The sequence below is a fragment of the Capra hircus genome, chromosome 18 (assembly GCF_001704415.2).
Source record: "Capra hircus breed San Clemente chromosome 18, ASM170441v1, whole genome shotgun sequence".
Taxonomy (NCBI): domain Eukaryota; kingdom Metazoa; phylum Chordata; class Mammalia; order Artiodactyla; family Bovidae; genus Capra; species Capra hircus.
In genome coordinates this window covers 52,618,986-52,637,614 of record NC_030825.1, presented here as the reverse complement: position 1 = coordinate 52,637,614, position 18,629 = coordinate 52,618,986, and the positions used below count along the sequence as shown (strand labels likewise).

The following is an 18,629-nucleotide window of genomic DNA, read 5'->3' as shown; positions in this document are numbered from 1 at the left end:
GTCTCGCCCTCTGTTTCCCTCTTTTGTCCCCTTTCTCCTCTTCATCCTCTCTGCATGTTTCTCCTCCTGAAACTCTGCTTCTCACTCTTCCTTCTGCATCTTTCTCCCCCATCCACTCCCTCCACCTGCCTCCTCTCTCTTCACTGGGCATCTGACTCCACCTCTTTTTCCAGCTCCGTCTCTTCCCTGCTCACTGCTGTCTCTTCCCACCCTCCCTGGCCACTCTTACCTCTTTTTTATGGCTAGCAATACTTCCAAGCTCCATCCTGGTCGTAGTTTGGAGAGAGTGAGCACCAAGCCCCAAAAATACTCCCAATTTTTGTGCAAGTCTCATATTTCTTGCCTCCAAAGATAAAGGGAAAGACACACTTGGCATGGTCTGAAAAATAGAAGGGAAGGGTGAAACATTAATTGCGGGAGGGTTGTTTTTAATCACGTCAAGAGAAAAGGGGGCTTCCCTGGTGGTCTGTGGCAGAGAATGCCTTGCAATGCAAGTCAAAATGCTTTCTGTTTGAACATGGGTTCGAAACCTGGTCTGAAAGATCCAGCAGGTGGAGGAGCTGTTAAGCCCAGGCACCTCAACTACTGAGCTGACACCCTGCAACTACCGAAGCTTGTACTCCTAGAAACCTGTGCTTCCCGACAAGAGAGGCCACTGCAATGAGAAGCCCAGGCACCAATGGAGAGTAGACCCCACTCACCGCAACTAGAGAACTGGGCATAGCAACAAAGACCCAGAGCCACCAGAGAGAGAGAGAGAGAGAGAAAGGGACATGAGTGGAACACATGGGGCTGGGTCAGGAGACGCCTGAGACTACCCTCTCAGTTCAGTTCAGTTCAGTCCCTCAGTCGTGTCCGACTCTTTGCGACCCCTTGCTGCACGCCAGGCTTCCCTGTCCATCACCAACTCCCAGAGCTTGCTCAGACTCGTGTCCAAGGCTTCCCTCTGGGAGGCAGTTATGGACTTTCCCCCTTCATCTGGGGAGCCAGGTGCTTCTCACACGAGGACAGGCTGCACACTCACCGCTCTCAGAACAGAATTTCCATCTTCCTACATAGTCTGCATCGAGGGAACACCACGGGAATATGGAACCGTGGAATGTGCAGTCAAAATGCTTTTTGTCTTTGTAGGTGAATGGGAAAACACATGCTTCATCTGAAAGAAGAAAGACATTGTTCGCTTCTTTGGCACTTAGGGTTTCATGATGTCTGTGGTAACTCTGGCGAAATCTCCATCCAAGCCTGCCCATCAGCCCCAAACCTGCTGTGTACAGAGCCCCTGCTAAGCATCGGGGATGTCAGGGTCAATGTGGTGTGGTCCTTCCCTCAGGGACTAGGAAGGCTTCTCTAACTTTGGACAGTTTCTACTTTATTTATTTATTTTCTGGCAGTGAAGAAAATTTTACTTAGAAATATAAGCCTGTCTATATGCTGTTCTGTACTTAGTTGCTCAGTCGTGTCTGTCTATAGACACAGAGAAAGTGGTATAAAGAGTGACCGCTAAGTTGCTTCAGTTGTGTCCGACTCTGTGAGACTCTATGGACTGTAGCCCGCCAGGCTCCTCTGTCCATGGGATTTCCCAAGCAAGAATACTGGAGTGGGTTGCCAGTTCCTTCTCCAGGGGATCTTCCCCACCCAAGGGTTGAACCTGCGTCTCTTACGTCTCCTGTCCTGGAAGGCAGGTTCTTTACCACTAGCACCACCTGGGAAGCTGTAAAGAGTGACTAGTGGACATGTTAAAAAGATATAAATTGGGAGGTTTTGTGCACGGATGTGAACTTGGGGGAGTTTCTACTTTAGCCTCTGACACCAGCTCTGAAGCCTGGACCCTATGTTCAGAGTCCAATCCCATTGTCTACAAAACGTTCACCCCCGATGCTGGCTTGGACACCCCCTGGGGGTATGTGTGTGACCGAGAGGGCAGCATTAGCTCATGCTTGCGAGGCATCTTTGGAGAATCCCCGTCACAGTTCCCCGGCCACGCATGTTAGCTTCCTGCACCGGGCTGTTTTTTTATTGTCGTTTGCTTCCCTTGTGGATCGTCTTGAGGATCTGCACCGGGAACACTACCTTCGTGTGATTCCTCAGAAGACTTGTCTCGGGTAAGTTCATCATCTGGAGGAAAAGCAGGAGAAAGGGAGACCGATGGAGGAAGAGTAGGAGCGAAGCAGCGTCAAGGTTTGGTGGAACAAATTGAGAGAGTAACGTGGACATATACACACCCCCGTGCGTAAAATAGATAGCCAGTGGGGAGGTGCTATATGACACAAGGAGCCCCGCCCAGCACTCTGCTGTCAACCTAGAGGGAGAGGGTGGTGGGTGGGGTGGGAGGGAGGGTCAAGAGGGAGGGGACATATATAGTGAAGTGAAGTCGCTCAGTTGTGTCCGACTCTTTGCAACCCCATGGACTCTAGCCTACCAGGCTTCTCCGTCCATGGGATTCTCCAGGCAAGAATACTGGAGTGGGTTACCATTTCCTTTTCCAGGGGATCTTCCCAACCCAGGGATCGAACCCGGGTCTTCCGCATTGGAGGCCGACACTTTAACCTCTGAGCCACGAGTTTGTGTGTGTGTGTGCTGAGTCGCATCCAACTCTTTGCAATCCCATGGACTGTAGCCCGCCAGACTCCTAAACCCATGGGATTCTCCAGGCAAGAATGCTGGAGTGGGTTGCCGTCTCCTCTTCCAGGGGATCTTCTCAACCCAGGGATCGAACCAGTGTTTCCTGGACCTCCTGCATAGGCAATCACATTCCTTTACCACTAACCCCATGAGATGCCCATATGCATATATAAATATATGTGTATATGTGCGCACACATACGTATATATGGGCTTCCCTCCTGGCTAAGATGGTAACGAACCTGCCTGCAATGCGGGAGACCTGGGATCAATTCCTGGGTTGGGAAGATCCCCTGGAGGAGGGCCAGGTAACCCACTCCAGTACTCTTGCCTGGAGAATCCCCATGGACAGAGGAGCCTGGCAGGCTACTGTCCATGGGGTCACAAAGAGTTGGACATGACTGAGCGACTAAACACACACACACACACACACACACACACACACATACCTCTCTCTCTATATGCACCTATGGCTGACTGGAGATGTTGTAGAAACCAACAAAGCACCATAAAGCAATTATCCTTCAATTAAAAATGAAAAACCAAAGCCACGGTAACAGAAAAACAACAACAACCAAAAAAGAACGAAGCAGGGCCGCAACCGGAATATCATCTCTAGTGGGACCTGCCCTGTGTCTCTAGCTTTTATCTTCTTGTATGTTTTGAAGTCCTTGTTCCCCCTGAACAGATACACTTGCTGACTAGAAGGCCAAGAGAACAGGTGAGGGAGACACCGGGCGGTCCTCACTGCTTGCCTCTGGATCCGCATGGATCCAGCTACGAAGCACAGACACTGTCGTAGCAGACAATGCGTAGGGCCTGCCTGGAGACCACGCTGTCCTTCCTGCTTCCCACGACGTTACGGAAAAAATCTGAACGGACTTTTCGGCCAACCCGGTATTTCAAACAGTTAGCTCTACAAAGGTAGAAATACTCTTCATTTGACAAGATAACCAACGCTGGGAGTAGGCTTCCCATGTCTGGGACAGTGAGGTGGAGATTTAGGAATGAGGCAGCTCCCAAAAAGGCCTTTGGCTTTACTGCCAAACTCACCTGGGTTTCAGTGTCATGGGGTTGGTGGGAAATTAATAAAATGTGAAACCCTTCATAGCGTCTTGCCCTTGGGACATACTCAAGAAATGGGAGACATATTTGTAACCACTATGATTACTCTCATGACTTTTACGCTTCAGTCCACGTCTGGGGCAGGTGCTCTCTCACCAGGTCTAGCCCATCTCCCCTCTCTCACCTCCGTTCACAGGGTGCAGCTGCAGAATCACAGACACGCCGGCCCAAATCAGAAAGAGCCCCAGCCGCGGCGCCATGGTAGCCTGCCCTCCTGCGACTGACCGGCATCCGTCTGCTCCTTTTGTAATCGGTGACCTCACCATCCCTTCAGCCTGATAAGAATCAAGCTCACCTGGATGATGCTTGATCATTCCCCAGCCTGAGAGCATGAAGTTCAAGTTTATCTCTCAGATGGAAAGTACAGGACCTTGGCTGGCACTTTCGTGTCTCCAAGCCTCAGTGGTTTGAAAGGCATTTAAAAGGAGACCTAGGTCCAGTGGTTATGAATTCGACGAGGCAGCAGGGAGCGATAGCAGGAAGCGAGATCTTAATTCCCTGCCCAGGAATTGAACCTGGATGAGAACCAGGAATCCTAACCATCTGCCAGCAAAGGCTAGATTCTAGAAGCAATTTTTCCCTGGATCTTTGCTCCCAGTGAAAAATGCATTTGTCATGGAGGCAAAAACTTTGAATGCAGGTACAAAGTTTATTGTTAGAGACACAGCACAACAGCTAGTGGGAGAGCACACGGAAAAACAGTTTAGTTAAGTTAGAAGCAAGGCAGAGACGCACAACCAGAGAGAAAGGGTGTGGGTGTCTGCTTTAGTGAAGAGGAGCGTGGCAAAGAGACCGTTAAGTCATTTATATAAGTGAGTTCTTCAGGGTGTGTGTTTATCTTTAGCCAATTATCTGGTTTCCTTTTCTACACCTAACCTACCCTGGGGCCCTCCCCAGGGTGCTCATGCACCCCTTCAGCCAGGATGGATCTCCAGTGAAGGCTTCTGGGAGGAGAAAGACTCATTATGGCCTCCTGTTACTCCTGACTTTTGACCCACAAGGAGCCTTTCTGCACACTTGGAGTGGCTCACTTCTTCCCAAAAGTGGAGGGTTGGGAGTGTGGAGACCCCTTAATCCTTTATTCAAACAGGGTTTTTCCCCTCTTTGTCCTTGCCTTGATTATTACCTTGACAATTGCCATGAACCTTAAGGTGTTTACAAGAGACAAAGACTGGCTATTAACCTTGTTTCTATTGTTACTTCCATTCCTGAGAGCAAAAGGTGGTTGATGGTAAGTGCCTTAATTAGAGCTCATCTGTCTCTTGTCTCAGAAAATGCTAACAGTTCTAAGTATTTAGCCTGAAGCCCACTTCCTCATATCCCATGAAATGCAAACAGGAGGCTAGTTGTAAATATCTAACCTGGAACTCACTGATCTCCTGCCTGAGTTAAGGCTCCATGCTTCCGCTGTAGGGGACAAGGGTTCAATCCCTGCTCAGGAGGTTAAGATCCTGCCAGCCCCATGGTTTGGCCAAAAAAAGAGAAAGACACTACTGACTTCCCAGTTGTAAGGACCACTGATAGTCCATGGTGTGAACTGTTCTAGAGTCAGACAAAATATCTTTTCAGTTCAGTACGGTTCAGTTGCTCAGTCGTGTCCGACTCTTTGCGACCCCATGGATCGCAGCACGCCAGGCCTCCCTGTCCATCACCAACTCCTGGAGTTTACTCAAACTCATGTCCATCGAGTCATTGATGCCATCCAGCCATCTCATCCTCGGTCGTCCCCTTCTCCTCCTGCCCCCGAGTCCCTCCCAGCATCAGGGTCTTTTCCAATGAGTCAACTCTTCGCATGAGGTTAGGTATGCCTAATCAACCACTTAAAGCAAGCAGAGTGCCACGTGACTCTGTAGATGATACTTTTGGATATTTTTTGCAAGGAAACTAAGAAACATAATGACTTGGTTGGTTGCTCCTAAAGTCACCGTACTAAATGGTGAAAGAAGAAGGTGAGCTCAGGAATTCAAACTTTCAGCCCAAGTGCTGCCTAAATGACTTGAGAGTTTCTTGATGTCTTTCTCCTAGAGCTGCATGGCTGAAATCTGGAAATCAAACATAGAACCTCATCTTTCCACTGACAGATTTGGCAACTTGATTGCAATGCAAGTTGAACCCTCAGCCTCTCTATATGCCTACATTTGTTATTGTTGTTTCTTTGTTTCTTTTGATCACACTTTGCAGTCATGGGGATTTGTTAATTCTGAGACCAGAGAGGGAACCCCAGCCCCCTGCAGTGGAAGCCTGCAGTCTTAACCACTGGACCACCAAGGAAGTCCCTGTCTATCCTTTTAATTGTTCTTAGCATATAGGATTTATGGTATAAAACTTTATCTATTTCTTTTTTGGTCTTCCCTGGTGGCTCAGTGGTAAAGAATCCGCCTGCCAGTGCAGAAGACACAGGTTCTGTCCCTGGGTCGGGAAGATCTCCTGGAGAAGGACATGGCAACTCACGCCGTTATTCTTGGCTTGGAGATTCCAAGGTCCGAGGAGCCTAGAGGGCCACAGTCCATAGGGGTCACAAAAGAGTTGGGCACAACTTAGCGATTAAATAGCAACAAGAACGGCAGCATAGCTGCTTTGCTGTGTTAGCTTCTACTGCAGAGAAGAACGAACCAGCCATGCACACACATATCCCCTCCTTTTTGAGTTTGAGTTTCCTTCCCTTAGTCCCTGTCTTTACTTTTTTTTTTTAATAATAATTTTCATTTATTTCTTTGTCTTTGCCTGTGCTGGGTCTTCACTGCTCCAAGGGCTTTTCGCTAGTTGTGCCGAGTGAGGGCTATGCTCTGGTTCCAGTGCTCAGGCTTCTCATTGGAGTGGCTTCTCTTGCTGTGGAGCATAGGTTCTGGAGCACAGACTCGGGAGAGGTGACGCACAAGCTTAGTTGCTCCAAGGCACATGGGAATCTTGCCAGATCAGGGATCGACCTCATGTCTCCTGCATTGATAGATGGATTCTTTACCAATGAGCCACCAGGGAAACCCTTCCTAGCATCTTTGATGTTAAAAATAACTTCTTGTGGAGTTCCCTGGTGATAGAATGGTTAAGATTCTACACTTTCACTGCCCAGGGCCCAGGTTCAATCCCTGGTCCGGGAACTATGATCCCACAAGCACCCTGGCAAAAAACAAACCAACCAACCAAAAAAAAAAAAAAAAACCCAACAATAAAATAAAACCCACCAACAAAAAACCCACCCAAAATAAAACAACAATTCTTGTTTTAGATGAAAGCATAGACTCAATGAGAAACTTATACCAGACCTAAGAGATAGAAATAAATGTAGAGAGAGAGAGAGAGAGAGACAAAGAGGGTGAGAGGGAAAGCAAAAGGAAAGAGATGGCTTTTTTTTTTTTTTTTAAGGTGGGGTGTGGGCACAGAATCAGTGAGAGTCATAGCAGATTCCCAGTATTAGGAGGAGGATGGAGGTATGCAGGCTGCCTGAGAAGTGGACCATTGACTCTACCCCTTGCCATTCAGTAGTACTCGTAGGATCAAGAGTGCCATGCTGTTCCGATCATCCTCTATCCAGCCCACCTTAAATATTAGAAGAAAACCAAATACCCATCACCCAACACTGTGCAGATGAGGCTGACAGCAGTGTGTGAGCCTTGTATATTCACAGTCTGGGGAGGAGGACATTGCACACCACGTGGGGCCACCCAGGGTTTGCACTCTGGTGCACAGCGAATAAGCAGGGGCTGCAGGCTGCTTTGTAGTAACAAGAGGAGGAGGTGTCCCCTGGTTCTCTTGGTTTGAAGGAAAAATCCAGTTATGAAAATTCATGAAGTTGATGCAGGTGGTAATATGCATATAGATGAATCCCTGGGAGATGTCTGGGACTTTCTGATTAGTATCAAGAACATTCAATCTGTAAAAGAGAAGAACTCATTCTCCACCTCTCCCGCTGACTGATCCATAGTCCAGACTATGGAACCCGGTGTGAACACCCAAGGAACTTTCTTATATTCTTGTTTTGTATCTTTTTAAAAGCACATGTATGTTTTCTTTTTGTTTATTTATTTGGCTGCTTCAGGTCTTTTAGTTGTGGTGCACAGGCTTAGCTTCCCATCAATATGTGAGATCTTAGTTCCTTGACCAGGAATTGAATGCAAGTACCGCTGGTGGCTCAGAGGTTAAAGCGTCTGCCTGCAATTTGGGAGACCACGGTTCGATCCCTGGGTTGGGAAGATTCCCCTGGATAAGGAAATGGCAACCCACTCCAGTATTCTTGCCTGGAGAATCCCATGGATGGAGGAGCCTGGTGGGCTACAGTCCACGGGTTCGCAAACAGTCAGACACGACTGAGGGACCTCAATTTCACCCTGATGCTGAAGCTGAACCTCCAATACTTTGGCCACCTGATGGGAAGAGCCGACTCATTGGAAAAGATGCTGGTGCTGGATAAGATTAAGGGCAGGAGGAGAAGAGGGAGACAGAGGATGAGATAGTTGGATGGCGTCACTGACTCAATGGACATGTGTTTGAGCAAACTCGGGAGACAGTGAAGGACAGGGAAGCCTGGCATGCTGCAGTCCATGGAATTGTAAAGAGTCACACAGGTCTTAGCTACTGAATAACCCCTGAGTTGCAAGGCAGATTCTAAGCCATTGGATCACCAGCAAATTTCCTATTCTTGTTTTTAAAAAGAGCTTTACTGAAGTATAGGCTTCCCTGGTGGCTCAGATGGTAAAGAATCCGCCTGCAATGTGGGAGACCTGGGTTCCATCCCTGGGTTGGGAAGATCCCCTGGAGAAGGAAACGGCTACCCACTCCGTTATTTTGGCCTGCAGAATTCCATGGATAGAGGAGTCTGGAAGACCACGGGGTTGCAAAGAGTCAGACACAACTGAGCAACTTTCAAAAAAATTACTCAGGTATGGTTTGCATGCCGATCAAAAATCCACCTGTTCGATGTGTACAGAGCATTGCAGGAAGAGATTAAGAAGATCTGAATCAACAGAAAGACATTCCACGTTCACGGATGAGGAGACTTAACGTTGATAAGATGAAAATACTCACTAAGTTGATCTTGCTGTTTTTATTTTTGCTTCTTTCCCTCGTCTCCTGCAGGTATTCCCATGTGTGTATATTGCTAAACCCGGTAGTATCCCACGGATTGCCAAGGCTCCACTGAATTTTCTTCATTCTTTTTCTTTTCTTCAGGTTGGATAATCTCTATTGATCGATCATTAAGTTCACTGATTTTTTTTATTTTGCTAGCTCAAATCTGCTGTTGGGGCCCTCAAGTGGGTTTTTTTTTTTAAATTTTTGTTATTATACTTTCCAACTTCGGAATTTCCATTTGGTTCTTTTGAAAAAAACTTCTAACTTGCTATTAGTTTTCTCTATTTGATATATCAATATCATTAAACTTTCTTTTAAATCTATGCCACGGATTTTTTTTTTTTTTTTTTTTAGCTCTCAAATTTTTCTTTTCTTTTTTTACTGAGGGTACAGTAAATAGAGAGCTTCCCTGGTGGCTCAGTGCTAAAGAATCTGCCTGCCATAGCGGGAGACATATATTTGGTCCCTGGGTCTGAAAGCTCCCCTGGAGAAGGAAGTGGCAACCCACTCCAGTATTCTTGCCTGGGAGATCCCATAAACAGAGGAGCTTGTGGGCTATAGTCCATGGGGTCAAAAAAGAGTTGGACACGACTCAGCAACAACAACAACATAGTTGATAGACTTTAAAAAGAACAAAATAATGCCATTTTCAGCAACATGGATGGGCCTAGAGATTGTAGTACTGAGTGAAGTAAGTTATTTGAACATATTCATAATATAAACTTTGGAATCTTTGTCTGGTAAAAGTCTATCATCTGAATCTCTGAAAGACAGTAACTTCTGATTGTCTTTTTGTGTGTAAAGTTCCCTTTTCTATATCTTTGCATAGCTCATACTTTTTGTTGAAATCAAACATTTTATTTTATTAAACATTCTTTTTTAATATTGGCTAGAGCTGTTTAACAATGTTGTGTTAATTTCAGTGGTTCCATTAGCCATGTGTCTATTCTTTTTCAAATTCTTTTCCCATTTAGGTTATTACAGAAAATTGAGCAGAGTTCCCTGTGCTATAGAGTAGGTCTTTGTTGGTTATCTATTTTAAATATAGCAACGTGTGTGTGGACATTTTATCTTTATTTTGCCTTTTTAAAATTGAGGTAGGTTGATATACAGTATTGTATGTCTCTGGCATGCAAAACAGTACTTCACCTCTTAGAGGCTTATTTCATTCATAGTTATTATCAGCTATTGGCTATATTCCCCGATATTGTACAATATGCCCTTGTGGCTTATTTATTTTATTCATAGCAGTTTTTACTTCTTAATCCTCTACTTTGCTCTTCGCCCTTCTCACTGCTGTGGCTTCTCTTGTTGCAGAACATGGACTCTAGGGTGCATGGGCTTCCAAAGTTGTGGCCCGTGGGCTCAGCGGTTGCAGCTCCCGGACGCAGGCTCGATAGTTGTGGCGCGTGGGCTCAGCGGTTGCAGCTCCCGGGCGCAGGCTCGATAGTTGTGGCGCGTGGGCTCAGCGGTTGCAACTCCCGGACGCAGGCTCGATAGTTGTGGCGCGTGGGCTCAGCGGTTGCAGCTCCCGGGCTCTAGAGCGCAGGCTCGATAGTTGTGGCCCCTGGGCTTAGTTGGTCTGTGGCGTGTGGGAACTTCCCGGCCAAGGGATGGCCCAGTGTCCTCTGCGTTGGCAGGCAGATTCTTTACCACTGAGCCACCAGGGAAGCCTCTGGTTTCCTTTTATTTTGATTGAAGTGTTTTTAATTAACACACGTTTTTTTCTGTTTTAAGTTTAAAATTATTTATTTTATGTCCTGGTTTCAAGTGAGGTTCTGCATCTCTGGCCTTAAATCAGAGGACAAATATTCCATCAACACAACCTTCTTGCACAGTGATTAGAAGTCTGTGTGCCTCTTCCCCGGATGGGGACCGAAAGTCCATCACTGGTTCTCTTGATTCCTTCGATAGGCACTGGGTGCTTTTCATTAGGATAAAATTTTGTGGCTAGGCTCTTTCAGACCCTTCATTGTTTCTGCCACTTGTGAATTTAATTGTCTTTCAACCAGACCCAGTTAGTGATGGAAATAATATTTGTTTAAAATTCCTGTATGTTTTAAAAAGAAAAGTGGCCCTTTTGATCAATACCAAGGTATGTCAGGTTCTGCACTTAGGAGTGAGGCCACCCACGGTGAACACAGTCCATCCTGACCCTCCTCCAAATTCCTTCCCCCGTGGAAGATGGGCAGTTTAATTGTGAGGAGAGAAAAGATGAACTGGGAAGGCATGATGGGGACTCCTTATACAGGGGCATCAGAGAGTAGCTCCAGGAAGGCATAACATTTCAGCTAAGACTGGAAAATCTTTATGACAAGGCCCATGGGATCCTTCTCCCACCCCACCTCAAATATTACCATGGGGTCTTCACCTGTCAATCAAGCCCCCAAAAGGGACAATTGTGATGTACACAGATGTTCCATTGGGACCCCGAAGAAGGGGAAGGAATACAAGAAGATCCTGCCTGGTTAATTGGAGCACACGGAGACCCTCCCATTTGATACACAGGTTTCTTTGTGGGACAAGGACCACACTCTCAGAGAAAGTGTTTATTGATCGGACCCATGCACAGGGGGAGCATGGTGGCGATTCAGGGAACGCATTTCACTTCTGTCATCAGAGCATCACCTTCGTGCTTGAGAGTTCTTAACTTTCTTCGCCGATGTTTCAAGGTCTGGATTGCACCCATTGCCACGGGTGGATGCGCTGGACAGTAACAACATGGTCCTGGGGTCAGTGGTAACGAGTCTAGTTTTGTTTCTGAGCCAGTCCCACAGAGGGCAAAGGTCTGTTTCTCCTTTGCTCTCTGCTCATCCCATCTCAGCTCCTACTGTCTCATGCCTGCTCCAAAGACTCTGTTATCCTCTCTCTGCCCCTCTCTCCCCTTCTCTTCCACCTTGTCTTGGCACCGATCCTCCCCAGATCCTCCCCCTTCCATTTGTCATCCTGCAAACTCTCTTTCTCCTTCCCTCTGGGACTCTCCTCTCTCTATTGTTTGCATATATGCCTTTGTCTCGCCCTCTGTTTCCCTCTTTTGTCCCCTTTCTCCTCTTCATCCTCTCTGCGTGTTTCTCCTCCTGAAACTCTGCTCCTCACTCTTCCTTCTGCGTCTTTCTCCCTCATCCCCTCCCTCCACCTTCCTCCTCTCTCCTCACTGGGCATCTTACTCCACCTCTTTATCCAGCTCTGTCTCTTCCCTGTTCACTCCTGTCTCTTCCCATCCTCCCTGGGCATTCTTACCTTATTATTATTATTATTGCTAGCAATACTTCCAAGCTCTATCCTCGTCGAAGTTTGGAGAGAGTGAGCACCAATATCTTTTAGTGACACTCCCAGTTTTTGTGCAAGTCTGATAAGACTTGTTTCCATAGATAAAGGGAAAGACACATTTAGCGTAGTCTGAAAAACAGAAGGAATGGGTGAAAACATTAATTGTGGGAGGGTCATTTTTAGTCTCATCAAGAGAAAGGGAGACTTCCCTAGTGGTCAATGGTTAAGAATGCCTTGCAATGCAAGGGACATCAGCTCGATCCTTGGCCTGAAAGATCCCATAGGCGGAGGAGCAATTAAGCATGGGCACCTCAACTACTGAGCCAACCCGATGCAGCTAATGAAGCCAGCGCCCCTTTAGCCTGTGCTCCTGAATAAGAGAAGCCATTGCACCGGGAAGCCCACACACCAACCTAGGGTAGACCCCACTCGCTGCAACTAGAGAAAGCTCTTGCACAGTAATGAAGACCCAGAGCAGCCAAAGAGAGTTAAAGAGAGGAAGGGATGTGAACGGAACACACGGGGCTGGGTCAGGAGATGTCCAAACCTTCCATCTAGGAGACAGTTTTGACCTTCCCCCTTCATCTGGGAAGCCATGGGCTCCTCCTGTGAGGGCAGTCTGCACACTTACCTGTCTTAGTACAGGATTTCCGTCTCCCTGTATAGTCTTCATTGAGAGAACACCAAAGGAATATGGAATCATGGGATGTGCAGTCAAAAATTTTATGCCCCTGTAGATGAACGGGAAAACACATTTCATATCTGAAAGAAGAAAAACATCGTTCTGTTCTTTGTCTCTTAGGGTTTCATGATCTCCGTGGTAATTCTGGTAACATCTCTGTTTCAGCCTCCCAGGTGCAGAGCTCCCTGCTAAGCATTGGGGATGTCAAGGTCAGCACGATGTGGCCCCTCCCTCAGGGATTAGGAAGGGTTCTCTAACTTTGGGCAGTGTTTGCTTTATTACATTTTTGACAATGAAAAAATTTTATTTAAAATATATGCCCATTTATAGATACAAAGAACTAGATGTAAAGAATGACTAGCTGGCATGTTAAAACTACATAAATTGTGAGGACTGGTGTGCAGATGTGAGATGGGGCAGTTTCTACTTTAGCACTTTGGTGACGCCAGCTCTGAAGCCTGGACCCTGGGTTCAGATTCCAGCCCTGCCGGCTACACGTTGTTCATGTCTGATGCTGTCTGGGGTCGCCCCCTTGGGGGACATGCACAGCTGCCTGCTCCCGGGACCGAGGGGGTGCTATGAGCTCCTGCCTGTAAGGTGCCTCTGGAGAATCCCTCGGTTGCCCTGCCACACATGGTAATCTGTTGCACTGGCTTGTGGCTTGTGGTCTTTCTCTTCCGTTGTTGATTACCTTTGGTTTCTGCACCAGAAGCAGTGTCTTTCTTTTCTTCAGGAGGAATGCAGTAGTCCTCAGACAGCTGCTGATCTGGAAGAAAAGCGGGAGCAGAGGAGATGGACGGAGGAGGGGCAGGAACAGAGCAGGTCGTCCCCTTCTCCTCCTGCCCCCAATCCCTCCCAGCATCAGGCTTAGGCGGGACGAATTGAGAGCATAACTTCGATACATACGCACCACCCTGTGTGCAACAGACAGCTAGTGGGGAGCTGCTATATAACGCAGGGAGTCCAATGGCGCACTCTGTGTTGTCAACATAGAGGGGTAGGATGAGGGGTGGGGTGGGAAGGAGATTCAAACAGGAGGAGATATATATATATCCCATATGCATATATAATATACACATATTTATATATACAGTTATGTATATATACATACACATATTTATGGATGATTCACGTTGTGGTATGGCAGAAACCAACACAACATGGGAAAGCAATTATCCTCCATTAAAAATAAAAAACAGAAACAAGAGAACAGAAAAAGAGCAACAACCAAAATAGAACAAAGCAGGCCACAACCAGAATACCTTCTGTGGTAGGACCTGCCCTGCATCTCTCTTTTATTTTGTTTTATATTTTGAAGCCCTTGTTTACCCTGAACAGATATACTCAATGACTAGAGGGCTAACAGAACAGGTGAGGAAGACCCCGACCTGCTCTTATTGCTTAGCTGTGGACATACATGAAATCAACCACAAGGTCAGACTCAGCTGTGTCAGTCTGTTCCTAGGATATGCCCTGAGTCCACACTGTCCCTCTTATTTCATGCAATGTTAAGGGAAAACACAGACTGAATCCAATATTTCAAACAGTGAACTCTTCAAACATCAAAAATTCTTCATCTGAACAATGTAACCAACCCTGGTCTAGGCTGCCCATGTCTGGGACAGTGCCGTGGAGATTCAGGGGTGAGACAGCTCTCAGAAAGGCTTTTGGCTCTGCTGCCAAACTCACCTGGGTTTCAATTTCAGAGAGTTGCTGGAAAATCAAATACCATGTGAATCCCTTCACAGCATCTGGTCCTTCCGGCATACTTATGGTAGACGTATTTGCCATCACCATGGCCACCTGATATGAGTAGCTGACTCTTTGGAAAAGGCCCTGATGCTGAGAAAGATTGAAGGCAAAAGGAGAGGAGGACAGCAGAGGGTAAGATGGTTGGATAGCATCACTGATTCAACAGACATCAACCTGGGCAACCTCCAGGAGACACTGAGGGACAGGGAGGCTTGGCGGGCTGCAGTCCATGGGGTTGCAAAGAGTGGGAAACCACTTAGCGACTGAACATCAAAAAGATCATTATGATTATGTGACTTTTGCACGTCAATCCGCATCTGGGGCAGGGTCTTTCGCATCAATTCGAGCCTGTCTCCCCTCTCTCACCTCCAATGACAGGGTCCAGTTGTAGAAACATGGACGCGCCAACCCAAATCACAAAGATTCCCAAACACTGTGCCACGGTAGCTTGCTCTCCTGTGGCTGACCCACATCGATCTGCCCAACATTTCTTCAACCTGATAAGAATCAACTTCACCTGCACGGGGCTTGATCATTGCCCAGCCTGAGAGCATGCTGTTCAAGTTTATTTCTCAGATGGAAAGTACAGGACATTGGCTGGCATTCTAATGTCTCCAAGCCTCAGCGGTTTGAAATACATTTAAAAGGAGACTAAGGTCCAGTCCTTATGATCTCAAGGAGGCAGAGCAGCAGAGAGTGCCAGCAGGAAGCGAGATCTTAATTCCCTGCCCAGGAATTGAAGCAGCCTGGATAAGAACCTGGAACCCTAGCCATCAGACAGCAAAGTCTAGACTAGCAGCAATTTTTCCCTGGATTTTTGCCCCTAGTGAAAAATCCATTTAACAGAGGCAAAAACTACAAATGTGGGTGCAAAGTTTATTGTTAGACATAGCACAAGTGGGAAAGCACACAGTGAAAAACAGTTTGTTTAATTAAGACAGAAGCAAGGCAGAGATGCACACCCAGAGAGAAAGGGTGTGGGTGTCCCCTTTAGTGAGGCGGACCGCGGTAAAGAGGTGGTGAAGTCATTTATGTAAGTCAGTTCTTCAGGGGCTTTGTTTACCTTTTGCCAGTTATCTGGTTTCTTTTCCTACACGTGGCCTACCTTGGGATCCTCCCCTGGGAGCGCATGCACCCCTCAACCAAGACAGATCTCAAGTGAAGGCTTCTAGGAGGAGCAAGACTCATTATGGCCTGCTGTTATCCCCTGAATTTTGACCCACAAGGAGCTCTTTTGCACACCTGGAGTATCTCCCTTGTCCCAGAAATTGAGGGAGGAGAAACCCCGTAATCCTTTACTCAGACAGGGTTTTTCCCCTCTTTGTCCTTGCCTTGATTATTACCTTGACGATTGCCATCCCGATTTTCTCAAGGTGTTTACAAGAGACCAAGACTTTCCATTAACCCTGTTACTTCCGTTCTAGAGAGCAAGCAGGAGGCTGATGGTAAATGCTTAACTGGAGTCCTTCTATCTCTTGTCTCAGAAAACCTAACAGTTCTAAATATTCAGCCTGAAGCCTACTTCTTCAGACCCCATGATATCCAAACAGGAAGCCAGTTATTATTTTTTTTCTGATTTAATTTATCTTTTATTTTTTCTTTTAGCAAACATTAGGTAATATGAACAAAATTGTACTGTTAGCTATAGTTACACATCCTTATTTGCTTTATATGTTATAAACATACTTAAGCAGATAACATTCACTGAAGTAAATTAGACATATTCCAGAACTCTGACACATACTTTTCTAAAAAAGAAAGCTCATCAGATTTTCCTACGAGATCAGCATCATACAGCAAACTAAACTAGTATATGCTGCTTTTAACTTAACATGTGCCATTTTTCAGACTTTAATTTTAGGTCACAGCTAAAATAATTTTTGGAGAAGGCAATGGCACCCCACTCCAGTACTCTTGCCTGGAAAATCCCATGGGCGGAAGAGCCTGGTGGGCTGCAATCCATGGGGTCGTGATGAGTCGGACACGACTGAGCGACTTCACTTTCACTTTTCACTTTCACGCATTGGAGAAGGAAATGGCAACCCACTCCAGTGTTCTTGCCTGGAGAATCCCAGGGACGGGGGAGCCTGGTGGGCTGCCATTTATGGGGTCGCACAGAGTCAGACACGACTGAAGTGACTTAGCAGCAGCAGCAGCGAAATAATTTTTATCTCAAGTTTTATGAAAGAACAGAAGCTGAAACATACAAATCCTGTCCGTAACCAGTTATAAATATCTGAGCTGGAGCCTATCTCCTGCCTGAGTTAGGGCTCCACGCTTTCACTGCAGGGGGGCATGGGTTCAACCCCTGGTCAGGGAAATAAGATCCCACAAGCAGCATGGTGTGGCCCAAAAAAGACTGCTGACTTCCCAGTCATAAGCAGACCACTGATAGTCCATGGTGTGAACTGTTTTAGGATCAGGCAAAATATCTGTTAGATATGCCTAATCAATCACTTATAACAAACAGGGTGTTATGTGGCTCTGTGGATGATAATTTTGAACATTTTGGGGGAAACTAAGGAATATGATGACCTTGGTTTGTTGCTCCTGACATCAGCACACAAAATGGTGAAATAAAAAGATGAGCTCAAGAATTCAAACTTTCAGCCCAAGTGCTGCCTAAGTGACTTGGGAGTTTCTTGACCCCTTTCTCCTAAAACTGCAGGGCTAAAATTGCTGGAAATCAAACACAGAACCTCATCCGGCCATTGGCTGATTTGGCAGCTTGATTACAATGCAAATTGAACCCTCAACCTCTCAGGGTGCATACTCTTTCTTTTGTTGTTGTTATTTGTTTTTTTTTTTTGGGTCCCCCTTTGTGGCATGGGGGTTCACTAGTTCCATGAGCAGGGATGGGACCCAGGCGGAAACCTGGAGTCTTAACCACTGGACCAGCAGGGAAATCCCTCTATATAGTTTTTATTGTTGTTAGTGTATAGGATTTATAATGTATACCTTATTTTTTTTTTATTAAATAACTTTTATTGCAGTATAGTTGCTTTGGTCTTCCCTGCTGGCTGCTCAGTGGTAAAGAATTGTCCTGCCAACGCAGAGGACACGAGTTTGGTCCCTGGGCTGGGAAGGTCTCCTGGAGAAGGAAAGAGAACTCAGGCTAGTATTCTCGCCTTGGAGATCCCAAGGTCTGAGGAGCCTGGCAAGCTACAGTCCATGGGGTTCACAAAAGAGCTGGACATGACATAGTGGATAAACAGTAACAATGTAGTTGGTTTGCCATGTTGTGTTAGCTTCTACTGCATAGCAAGATGATATATAAGCATGTATGCATATATGAATATATATGCATATATGAATATATATGCATATATGCATACATGTATATATATCCCCTCCTTTTTGAATTTCCCTTCCATTAGTCCCTGTCTCCTGTTTTCCTCTTTTTTTTAAAAAAAATTTATAATTTTTACTTATTTACTTGTTTTTGGTCTGTGATGTGTCTTCATTGCTCCAGCAAACAACAACAAAGGACTTTCCGCCAGTTGTGACAAGCAGGGTCTACCCCCTAGTTCCAGTGCTCAGGCTTCTCATTGTGGAGACTTCTCCTGTTGCCATGCACAGACTGTAGAGCACAGATTCAATAGTGGTGGCACACAAGATTGGTTGCTCCGAGGCATGCGGGATCTTCCCAGATCAGGGACCGATCTTGCATCTCCTGCATTGGCTGGCAGGTTCTTTATCACTGAGCCACTTGGGAAACCCTTCCTAGCATCTTTGAGTGTTAAAAAAAAAAAAATTGTGAAATTCGCTGGCGATGGAATGGTTAAGACTCTGCCCTTTCATTGCCCTTTCATTGCCTAGGTTCAATCCCTCGTCTTGGAACTATGATCCCACGAGCACCAAGGCAAAAAACCAAACAAACAACCAGACCAGAAACCATCCCAAACAAAAACAACAACAAAAAACCTCTTTTTTGTGTATGTGTGTGAAAACCTGGACTCATCAAGAAATTCATACCAGATCTGAGTGATGGAAACAGATGTAGAGAGAAATAGAAACAATGGGAGTAAGGGAGAAATAAAAAGGAAAAATAAGGTAGGTTTTTTTTTTTTTAATGTGGGAATAAAAACAGTGAAAGTGAAAGTGAAGTCGCT

At 46.1% G+C, this 18,629-nt stretch overlaps 2 protein-coding genes across 2 annotated transcripts; both read right to left on the bottom strand.

Annotated features, from left to right (window-relative positions):
- On the bottom strand, positions 243–3,946 carry LOC102182822 (seminal plasma protein PDC-109-like). Its single transcript, XM_018063286.1, has 4 exons — positions 3,871–3,946; positions 2,071–2,115; positions 1,025–1,156; positions 243–379 (listed from the first exon to the last, which is right to left on the bottom strand). The coding sequence occupies exons 1-4, from the start codon at positions 3,944–3,946 to the stop codon at positions 243–245; spliced, it is 390 nt and encodes a 129-aa protein (XP_017918775.1).
- LOC102182823 (seminal plasma protein A3-like) lies at positions 12,073–15,875 on the bottom strand. The gene is given in 6 exon segments (XM_005692764.1): positions 12,073–12,212; positions 12,715–12,816; positions 12,819–12,845; positions 13,457–13,531; positions 14,884–15,034; positions 15,861–15,875. Coding segments are annotated over 6 exon segments (510 nt in total).